The sequence below is a fragment of the Crocodylus siamensis genome, chromosome 1 (genome assembly GCF_052110815.1).
Source record: "Crocodylus siamensis isolate JL-2025a chromosome 1, ASM5211081v1, whole genome shotgun sequence".
Classification (NCBI taxonomy): Eukaryota; Metazoa; Chordata; order Crocodylia; family Crocodylidae; genus Crocodylus; species Crocodylus siamensis.
In genome coordinates, this window is record NC_143395.1 from 252,922,598 (window position 1) to 252,934,694 (window position 12,097).

At 40.5% G+C, this 12,097-nt stretch overlaps 1 protein-coding gene across 4 annotated transcripts in view; it reads right to left on the minus strand.

Annotated features, from left to right (window-relative positions):
• The window catches only part of APP (amyloid beta precursor protein), a 366,031-nt gene that overhangs the window by 27,433 nt on the left and 326,501 nt on the right, over positions 1 to 12,097 (minus strand). For all 4 annotated transcript variants that reach the window (XM_090060391.1, XM_090060383.1, XM_090060378.1 and 1 more), the window contains one exon: positions 7,034 to 7,255. In XM_090060391.1, coding sequence (XP_089916517.1) covers positions 7,034 to 7,255 — 222 coding nt within the window. The remainder of the gene's footprint in view (positions 1 to 7,033; positions 7,256 to 12,097) is intronic.

Sequence of the window (12,097 nt, forward strand, 5' to 3'; positions counted from 1 at the left end):
TTCCCCTTTATTTTTCTTCTTTTATGCTACTTTGTGCTATCTTGTTTCAGGTCTGCAAGGGAGGTGTCAAAACATCACAAATACATTTGCTTCTCGTTGGTGTGGAAATCAGATATACAGGTTTCCCTTGATTAATGCAGGTTTTATATATGGGAATTAAGTCTAACGTGATGATACTTTTTATACCCCAAATTCGTTATATGCAGGGTAAATTAACTCTTATGTGATCAGTACTGGTGCTCCGCTTTTCCACACTCACCCCAGCCCCTGGGCTGTGCCATACCATGGTGTCGGCTGCTCCAAGGGCCACGGCAGAAGGGACTGGGGTGAGTGGACCGGAGCGGACAAGTGGAGACCTGGGCCACAGCAAGCTACGTCTGTAGGGTAAGGGACAGAGCGGGGGCATGGTGCAGCCCAGTGGCTGCAGGCAGGAGGTATCAGCTACTCCCAGGGCTGCAGACGCGGCACCAGGCTCTTCCCGGTGCTCGGGGCAGGCAGCAGCCTGCTCTTGTCCTGCTGCAGGCCGGGGCCGGTGCCTGCTGCTGGCTAGGACTGGTGGCGGCACCAGGCTCTTCCTGGTGCTCGGCAGGCAGGCTCAGGGGGGGAGGGCTATGGTGAATTTTGGGGTGGCAGCTGCCCCCATCCTATTGCTGCAGCCTGCCCCGAGCACCAGGAAGAAACCAGTGCCACCGCTGGCCCCAGCCTGTTCTCATCCTGCTGCAGGCTGCCACTTGTCCCGAGCACTGGGAAGAGCACTGTGCCGCCATCGGCCCCAGCCTGCAGCAGGATGAGAGCAGGCTGATGCCTGCTCCAAGTACCAGGAAGAGCCCTGTGCTGCTCCTGCTGCAGCCCTGGGAGCAGCTGATGCCACCTGCTTGCAGCTGTTGGGCTGTACTGCACCCCTCTCCCCACTCCTTCCCTAGGCCCAGCCTCCCTCCCTCCTTTACAGCCATGGGAATGTATCCCTATTTGTTACATTATAAAACGGGATCTCTTTACATGTATTCGATTTATGTGCAGTTTTGTGGGAACGCATCTACCGCATAAATTGAGGGAAACCTGTACTTGGTAAACTAGGCTTATAAGTTGTAGCTATTGCATGGGATATACAGACTCATTTTCCAGAATCATGAAAATTAGAGTGGAACTAAGAGGAACCCTCTAATTAGCAATAGGAAAAGAAATACCAACTATGACACAATATGTTACTGAATATAAAGCCAAACAAAATTTCGGCAGGAAATTCTGACATTTCAACAGTATGTTTTTAATCATGCTCAGGACAGAGACTTGAAAGTCCTTTCCTTTTTTTGTGAAACAGAAATATCAAAATGAAGCATCCACATGGTCATTTGCCCATTTCTCTTCATATGCTGAAACCACCTGAAAACTTTATTTCAAGCCAGTTCAATATTAAGCTGCATTTTTCTGAAGTGGCTCATAAGACTTGTAATTCAGGGCCTGATATTCCTGTTTTCTCCTGTGGGCTAGACTCCCTGGTCAGCAAGGATCATGGTTTTCTCTGATTTAAAAAATCTCTATTTTTTTGTAAAAGAAAAGTAAACCCAAATCTACACATTTTCATGATTGAAATGAAACACCACTAATATATATATTTATGTATCTATATATTAGTGGTGTTTCATTTAAACCATAGAAAAATGTGGATTTGGGGTAAGTTGTTTTTTTTTTTAAACTGAAAATTGGGGATTTTTTTAAATCAGAAAACCAGGATCCCTGCTGGTCAGACATCTTCCATAATGCAGTCATGTTTCTCTCCTAATGTCAACATAGCACAGTCAAGGGGAAATGCAGATTTAATTATAGTTGATAACTTCCAGGGAATTTGGCACAGATGAGAGAATATGGGGTTGAACAGAACCTTCTGTAGGTCAATGAGTTGATAAGAATCAGAATTTAAATTTTTTGAAAGCGTTTTTTGAAAAATTGAGTATTTTAGGTCAATTTAACAAAATGAGATCCTTGGATTTGGATCAAGTCAATGTGAAATTACAAATATAGTTGCGATTTCAACAGAAAATCAGAAACTTCTCCCATGGAAAACTGTAATGTTTGCAGAAAACTAGAAAATCACCCCACCAGGAAATTCCCAACCAACTGCACCTTTCAGCAATGCATTGATTTCTCTCTCCACATTTGCAGGGGACCTGCACTTTTTCCTGTGCATCTTTAGCACTTATAGTCTGGTTTTCAAAGGTTCATTAATTTTGCATGCTCCAAAATGGCATGACTACATGTTAAGCACATTTACACAAGCAAAAACAGTAACTGTAGGCAGAGGTCCAGGAGTGCACAAATTAAGCACCCAAAGTTATTTTGTATAAAGATCTGGTCCCTGAAATAAATTCTTATACTTGTTTTTTTGCACATGGAATAACCATGCAAGCTGCATTCAGTATGCATTTACTTAACTTTAAATCTAGTGCTAAAAACCTGAGAACAAGAGGTTCTAGCACTTACTAGATCTTTTTTTCTTTCTTTCAAATACATAAGAAGGTGCAGTCCCTACCCCAAAGAGCTTAAAATCCAAGACAAATCAACTGAAAGGTTGAGAAGTATAGATTTCCACATGATCAAAAAGAGGGAGGATTGGCCAGATTATAAAAATAAAGCAAGTTTATTTTTTCATTTAGGATACAACCCAAAGGATGGAATCTTGATCCCACTGATGTCAATGACAATGCTTTCATTGACTTTGGACAGCCAGGATTTCACCCATAATTTCTTCAGAAGTGGCATGGCAGGCATATCTAGACTGAGCTAGATGCTGGCAAATCAGTAGTTCATGAGTTAAATAAAATAATGCCATGTTATTTTACATTACAATTTACTGCCAGAACAACAGTAAAGTTTTTTCTTTGCAAGAAATAATGGCGTCTTGTTTCTAAGTCTTATTGCAACGATTTTAGTTTCTTGTTAAAACTGGCCGGAAAATATTTTTGTGAGGCTCTTGGTATCAAACCGGAACAAAAATAGAACTCGCATGACTGAACATCTAACTGTGTAGGCTGCTAATATAGTTTATTGGCTGTAATTTTAATTGGATGTTTACTGGAAAATAGGTCATGGAGACCAGCAGGAAGGAAAGGTCCAAGGTAGTTTGCTGAAATTACTGGTCTTTTACCTTAGACTGTAGAGTAATCAGTGTCACTGATACACTAACTTTTCTTTGAACAAATTTAAGTGATAGGAAAGCATTTCTAATATGAAATAAGCTACTAAAACAATACCAATTCTTTTATACAAGTATAAACATCACAGGAAAATTTAGAATGAAAGCAAGGACTCTCCATATGACCACCTCCATCATGCCTCATGATAAAAGGATCTCTAAACAGAGAAGAGTCAAAGGAGAAGAGCTGTTAAAACATCCTGCTATAGGACCAGAGGTATGAGTTCAAAACCTACTTTCAGCTGGTGCCAAAGGTTACCCCCAGTTGGCCTAGCTATATATACCTCCTTCTTTGGGCTGGGGAGTAAAAGATAGCAGGATGTGATGCTGGACACATTATTCCTTTGCATGTATAGGCTATGGATGCTGATATGTTCTAATAGTGTTTCCTAGTGAACCTTTCAACTATGACAGACTTTTGAATTTGACTTTTTCCCCTGGCTTCACCTATGCACACCTGCTAGGGAGCTGGGTGCTGGATGTTAATACCAAATTATGATTTGGAAGTTCCATTTCCTTCCACTTATGATCATTCACATTCATGTTTTTGTTTATGAATTCCTTTTTTATTACTTACTTAACTCGTACATCTCTGAGATTGTTGAGGGAAAAAAACATACTAGGTCATTTAAAGTCAGTCTGCCATATATTACACAATTTGTTTGCTTGACAGATACTCTGATATGGTACTGTCTGCTGTAAAAAACTGAATTTTGCTATATTAAGTCTGAAAAGTTGACTAATTTATCCAATACACTGCATGGACCATTCAGGATGACAGTAAAGCAGCAATGCAACAAGGGAAGTAGTGCTGCATTTATGTTAATGTTTGTGGTAAGAGGGTCGAGATTCTCTGGTTCTAATAACTAATCTAATTACCCAAACCAAATGACTAATACTTAAAATTTGTGATTGCCAATTTTTAAATAATCAGTTACAGCATACTAGAATAAAACAGCCTAAGGATCGGCAGACTGACAATCTGCTCATTATTTTAAAATTACCTAAACAAATATAAATTAAAAATGCTAATACGTCACATTACCCATGTACAAAGAAGCTCAGCATAAGACTGCTGAGCTTTCTTAGCATCTTACAGGAACAAGCTGCTAATGACCATTGCCTTCATTACTAAAGTACATTTGAGATCTCTCTAGTATGTATTTTTTTCATCCTATATTTACTACCATTAATTGTTATTCATTAAGAGGGAGCAGTGTGCTTAGGGGCATGTTCCCTGCACCGAATAGCTTACTGTATAAAAAGACAGACAGAGGCACCAGGACCCATAGGGAAGGTATTAGCTTAGAATAGTCTTCTTTTTCCTTCCTCCTGGTTTCTTAAACATGTTATAATGGAACAAGGCCTTTGGACAATGGGCTAATGTTTGCCAATACTTCAGGAAGGATTTAACTGAGCCCAAATATTAAAAAGTTGGCCATTGCATGCATACGGAAGCAGGCATGGAGATGGGAGTGGGAACAGGATGCAAACAGTATAGTGAGGCTGATTTCACTTGTGAAACAGTGACAGAAGGAGGGAGAAACATGCTCAGGAAGAGAAACAAGGTGAGGATGGGGCGGGGGGAGGTTCAAACTTGATGCAGTGGGCTAAGGGGAGCCCAGTGAAGGTTCTGCAGAGAAAACGAGGGACCTGCAGGTCAGATCACGTTAGTACCATCTACTAATTCTTATTAGCTGCTATGATTTGGATAGACCAGAGGGGAGGCCAGGGAACAGGTTTCTGTCCACCAAATAATTTCTATTTTTAATGTTTTAAAATGATACAGGACTTTTAAGAACAGGTCATAAAAGTAATTATTGGAAATGCCAAAATAAACTATTGTAGCTTGCATTAAAATAAACAGTAACCCAAAACTGAATTAATGCCCCCCCGCCACATCTTATTGCAATTTTCTTGCCTGTGGGAACAACTAGAAATCATCTGGAAGTAGCATACATTGTTCTTTCATAAATGCTCACTTTTGTTTCAATTAATTTTGAATAAGTTTCTCTCACAAACCTGATGATGTTTGTATCCCTTTTGTTAATTCATCTCCAAATACAACTAAGAACAAACTTTAATAAAGCAAACATTTCTCCAGGCCTCCCATTAACATGGCTTATACACACAGACAAACCCACCCTTTACTGCTTTGCCTGTAAAATGCCCAATGGCTAATTTTTTCAGATAGTATACAGATTATTTAAATTTAGAAACATACACATAGGATCCTCTCAACTGAGTATTCCATGAGCTACGTAAAAAACATTTTAGAAGAATATGTGGCTGTCCAGTAAGAAAAATGCTGCGAGTGCATGAAACACCTCAGCAATATTAAATCAGAGAAATCAGTTTTATTTTTAGAATGATGTTGGGGAAGTATGCCCCTCTTTTCATTACCAACTGGTAGCTATTTTTCAAATGTTTACTATTAAAAATCCAAAGTTCTGACATGATACCCATGTAAGTTTATATCAGGGTCTTACAACTCAGTTAAATGTTGTATTTTTATAGTAAGGGATGTCCACTAAATATAATACTGAGACTTATTATATACATCTGAAACAAGGTCAGGACTTTCTGTTTCTCTAAGGAAATATGGCAGACAATTTCCTGATTTCATTTTCTAACATATTTTCCTAAGCCAGAAAGATCAAGATGTTCACAGAACAAACATATACATATGATTGCATAACTCAAATCTAGAGGTACACCGATATATCGGTCCACACTGGATCAGCACCGATAAAAGGAAAATTAACATTAATCGGCAATTGGCTTTACTGGCTGGTGTAGCCAATAAAGTTATTGATAAATGCTGCATACATGTGCACAGCTGCAACATGCATGCGGCTAGGAATGTAGCTGGGCAGCTTGGAGAGCAGCACCTGGATGGTAAATCTGTGGCAGGGAAGGGGAGGAAGGTAGGGAGAAGTGTGTGTGGAGGGGCAGATTGAGGTCCCCTCCACAGTGAGGGAGGGAGTGGGGCTGGGGCAGGTGCTGCCCAGCTAAGGTGGTGAAAGAGAACCCAGGAGTTGGACAGAGCCATGAGCGGCTTGTGTGGGGGGTGTGGGAGGGTGGGCAGCTCCCCGCCACTGTGCACACTCCTGCAGGAGGCATGGGGGAGGTGTGCTGCCCTGGATTTGTGTGGGAGAGGGCGGGTTTCCCTCTCTAGGCTCAGTGTCAGGGGCTGCCTCTTCCTAGTAAGGGTAGGCTGGTGTGGGGTGGGCAGTGGCACTGGGAGAGGAGGCTATTGGGAATTTTGGGGTGGTTGTAGCCAACCCCACAGCCACTCCTCCCAGCACTGCTGCCTACCCTTCCCATGTCTGTTCCAAGAGCAGCCCCAGCCTGGCCCCCCCACCACTGGAAGAGGCTGACACAACCCCTGCCCCAAGTCTGCAGCAGGCAGCCTGCCCTCACCTGTGCATAAAACTGGGGGGACACATTCCCTGCACTTCCCCCGGGGATGTGTGCAGTGGCAGGGAACCGTCCCCTGCCTCTCTCGCATGAGCTGCCTGTGGGTCTGACCCACTCCTGGGATTGCATTCACCACCCTGGCTGGGCAGCTCGTGTCTCTGCTCCACTCCCTCCCTCACCATGGGGACCTCAATCTGCTCCCCCCTGCCTCTTTCCTCCCCTATCTCCCTTCCATCTCCCACAGACTTACCGGACAGACGCTGCTCTCCAAGCTGCCAGGCTGCATATTGGCTATCAGATTGGTATCGGCCGATATGGCTGGTTAATAACTGGCCACGATATTGGCCAAAAAATCTTTATTGGTGCACCCATATTCAAATCCAAATATTCTGGGATTTCTTCCAAGAGATCCTATGTTACCTTCATTTTCAGTGTTAGCTGGGACAGAATCCACACCAAATGGATGCCATGGCTGAAGGTCATCTAGGCTGAATTCTCCGTCCACTGGAAGAAGTTCAACAGTTGTCTTAGTTTCAGTCAATGAAGGCATAAGGGCATCATTTCCATAGCTGATCCTGGGCTCACTGATCATATTGGCCAAGACATCATCAGAATAGTTTTGTTCTTTCTGAAGCAGTTCATCTGAAAACAAATTTTAAAGAAATCTGTAGTCAGTATATGAGGACCCAACTCTGATTCTCCTGATGTAAGTACTTGTATATCAGCAACATTTTCTTTCTGGTAAGTTTTCAGGAAAAAATGAAACCCTGAAACTTGGCACAATTAAAATTTTCTATAGTCTGACCAGAAATATTTGATGCATTTTTCCAGTCAGACAATATCCATCATCAGCTTGATACCCATTCTTTCTCGAGTAGTTCCATTCCTCTTCAGGAGCCTCGTAACTCCCTTCTTCTGTGTCCCACATTTGGAAACACACAATTCAGTTCCCTCCATGTTAACGTTAGGATGTAAATATGCAAGGTGGGAAGCTGTAGGAAGAAAGGACCCTGGTTTCTTATCCTTTATCACTGACAGTTAAAGCACATAATTATTGCTGCGATGCTCCTGATCTTGATCTCCATTAGCTTAGAAATTCTAAGCCCCAATATTTGACTGCGTTTCAGAGAGACCATGAGCCAATTAAGGGAAACGTTCCTTAGGCCACACCATTTCAATGCAATTCTACTGTAACTGTTTTGTATTCATAACATGAACCTAGAACACCTACTGAAATCAAGTTCTAGAAAGTGTAGCAAATATAAACTTCTAGTAAAAAAAGAAAAAGAAAGAAGAAAATACATTAAATCCTTGGAAAATGATTTTATATTTTATTAGCCAGACCCACAGATGTAACATTGTATCCATCATGTTAGAAACTGAACCATTTAAGGAAAGAACCAAGTAAGCTATAACTCCATTTTTTGAGGAAATTTGTTAGATAAAAATAGATTTCTATGCACATCTCATCACTGACACACCTATACTCTCATTCCCCTATTGTTCTCTGCTCCTTGGCTTCCCCCAATTCCATCCTCACAAGCTAACCTGGGTTGGAAATTCTTTGAGTAGGACCACAAGCTACCTGTACACCTTGAAGCACTTAAATAAACAAACAGCTGCCAAGAAAGAAACTGGTCAAGAGGTGCTCAGAAAAACAGATGGTAATTAATAGTGATGTTTTGAAAACTGGACACATTTTTAGACATAAGCTACCATAACAGTCACATTTTAGAAGTAAGGAATGACAACTGGTGATGCAATAATTCTCATTAATGATTGCCTTGGTCTTTCCCCTTTCTTTGTAAATACAATACACTGGATATCTAATGCACCACTGAATTTGAATTTTGCAACTTTATAGAAATTAAGAGTCAATTTTTTTCATTCTGTTGCCAGTTGCTTAATACTATTCTGATGGTGCAAGTGGGCTCACAGCTGTCCATAATTTACCAGTTGAGGACTTCTCCAGGTGCAAAACTGGCAGAGGGGACTCTCGAGTCATCCATACGTATGTTCTTGTAGAGAACATCCAGGGAGAGAAGAGACTTTGCTCCACTCTCCCATCCTCCACTGGTACAACATCCTTAGGGGATCCTCTCAGCAACTTAAGTTAAAGCAGACTCTAAAATACTTCGGTTAATACTCTGTGGGATGGCACAAAATATGGTTCTGAAATAACGCCACTTTCTGTGTTCCCACAGACCTTGGATACATGACAGAATCATGGCCAAAACCTTGTAAACTGTGGGACTTTGTTTAACCAGGGAAATTTGTTTTTATACACAATAACTTTATTTCATAGGATGCATAATAAATCTGCAGCATGGAGGGCCAGTTCAAGTTGTGCTCCTTAATGCCAAAACTTTATGTTTTATTAACTTAGGTATGCATATACTACACTGGAGCATGCTAGGGAGTGTGCCATGAAAACAGGCCCCACCAAACAAAAATCATGGAAACAGCATGACAATAAAACAATCCACAGGAAAGAACTGGAGTCTCTAGTATTGTAGTTATACCCATTAGTTAACATGGATAAATTTAAACAATTCAATGGTGCTGATTCCAAGTGGTTTTAATCTGAAAGGACCAAGATATGGCATAGTTCTCCAGCCTTGGATATACAGTTGTGCAGTCGAACTATCAGAATACAAGTATACTTTCTTGTTGACTTGAGACCAAGGTTGCATTAATACAACAGTCTTTCATCACTTTTGGTCAGAAAGTAATTCAGAACCTCTCACTGCAAACGTACAAACCACTGCCTTCTACAAAAACTGCTTCAAGATTTCCATTTATTTCTATTATTTGCTGCCAAATCTCAGAGTCTGCTTTCAATGCTAATTTTGCTCAAATTATCAGTGGTTTTTGATACCATCAATCAGACTAATGTAAGCCATAAAACATATTGTTATTACTCAATAGAGTTTCCTCCATTTAATCATAGCTGCCAACCCTTAATTTCCCCCACCCTGCAAAGATAATTCTCCAAATAAGCTGATGATAAGAGGGACGCAGCTGGAGGTTGGTGTGTGCATTCAAGTGCATATCATTTTTTGTTGTTGTTTGGTGAATGTCTTCATTATCAGAGCCTGAAAGTAGATAATTTTCAGGCTGTTTCTCAAGATTTCATTTCATGCTAGACCACAATGACCAAAAAAAAAGTCCTGAAATAGATGTTCTTTTCCTGTATAGCACATTATGTCACTGCATCAGTACATAGAAACTATCATCAATAAGAATCATGATGGTTTGACTCCCCCTCCCCTTTTTCTTTTTTTGTTTTGCATTGTGAGAACAACATTCAGAACTGAGACTTTGAAAAAGGATACATACAAGAACAGCCTGAGAGAACTCTGAGTGGCTAGGAGTTCAAGGTCAGGACTAATAAGCATCCTAAACCTGGATTCTTTTCGTAGATTCATAACATTTTCACCCCTATCCTACCTCTTTTCCATGACTGCCCTGTTTTCTTGGGATGAATGGAAGGCTTACTTCAGCTCTGATAATTCTAGTAAGGTCTTTTGCCTCCTAAGTTTCTCATAGCAATCTCTCCTAGTACAGCCCTATCTGTCCTTTTGTCCTGTGCTCAAGAGAAAGGAAGTGGTTGGAAAAGCACAACCAGTGGTTGTCTGTCTCCAGATGGACATATGCCACAGCAAGGAAAGCAGGAGGAAAAGACAAAGAGATTGAGACCTCTGCCATAGCAGCATCTAATGGACATGAGATTCTAGGGTGAATAAGCCATTCTAATGCTTAGGTCTTATTTTCTTAGAAAGTAGTTACTAGCATTTCTATACTTGTATGGTTCTCCCAAAAACTCCTCCTGGTGGAGACCCACTTTATAGGAGCAAAGAGTTCCTTTTCCAATGTACTGCATCTGCACTGAGTTTTGCAGGCATAGGCATATGGTTGAAAGTTATGATTTCCTCATGCTCTTAACAAAATCGCTGTGCTAGAACAACTTTCCAGTTTAGACCAGGTACCTGTTGCTGGGGCAGAAAGGCTATTTCACAATGTCAGTAATCAATTAATCTTTTACTTACTACTAATTATTAGTTAATAATAATTAAAATTCAATAGGGTATCAGGTTTAGTACTTTACTATATTTTCTGTATACTGAGCTACTATAACTAAGTAGAAGCTATTTCACTCACATGATTATGGATGCTTGTCCTTACTTAGGTTGCATCTTTAGAATCAATAATAATTTCAACACAATCAAAAGAAGCTGCCCTTACGTTAAGCAAGGAAGCTTTCTGCCTAACAGTTTTTGTAAGGAGTTAAGACTAACAAATCAATCACAAAAAAGTCCCTTCCTGCTGTCCCCAATCCATTCAAGCAGTACCATGAAAGGCAAACCTCCACTTGCATTCAGCAGACTGGCAAATATTTCCCTGAGTATGTGTTCATGAGAAAATTACATTATTTGAATGAAATCATGCTTAAAAAAAACTTATTAAAAAACTGGTCCAATATGGACATTCTTTCTTCATTTTGAGTTGTTTTTCTATTAGTTTAGCTAAAGCCAATTGAGTCTGAAGGTATGATCACATGAACAGGACAAAAGGGATTTTAGTGCAGGTCAGCTGCTCTGCGGTAATTTCCTCTGTGAACATTATTACGCAAAGGTCAGCAGAAGCTATACCTCTGGGTATGAAAAGCCATGCACTTGGGATGACTTCACAGTGGAAATGGCTGCTGCCGCTGTTTGGGACTGCATGCTATGCTGTAGCTATTACCTGTGCGTAAGCCTGCAGCAATGCCAATGTAGGAAAATCAGTAGCTGGGGCTCACTTGTATCACGACAGGCTCACACATACACATAACAATTATACCATAACTTTAACTGCATGCTCTTAAGCAGCAGTTACACCTTCCCTTTGGAAACCACTCAAAGCATATGTTTCCCTATAACCTTTGTCTTTGGTGAAACAGGAGTAAATTACTGGAGTTCTGCATCCATTTACCATAGGGCAAAACCATAACCATGAAGCAACTGATGCTCAAGTTATATTGACAACGTATTCTCTAAAATGGAAATAAGAGCATCCATACAACAGGGATGCAGTGAATTGTCAACAGTTTCTAAACATATTTAATCCAAATCTTAAAAAAGTCAGCCTAGTAGGTCAAACAAAAGCAAACTAATTAGTAAGAGTAAACTTGACAAGGTTTCCTTAATAGCACTGGGTCGGGGAGTGAAAGAAGCTGTACCAACAGAAGTACTTCTTTATTGGTATAATTGCATTTATATTAAGACACCTGCTGAAATGTTTAAAAAACCCTAACCAACAAGTTATGTTAATTAATTTTTTCATCTTAGACTTGGTTTCAATTCAAAAACTGTTGGACTTATTTCAGTCAGCTCAATGAACAAGAGTGACATATTAACAAACCTGGTGCACACAGGCTATTTTACATGAGATACATACAGTTGTTTTTACATAAGTAAATAGTGTGTTAGTGCAGAGAAAAAA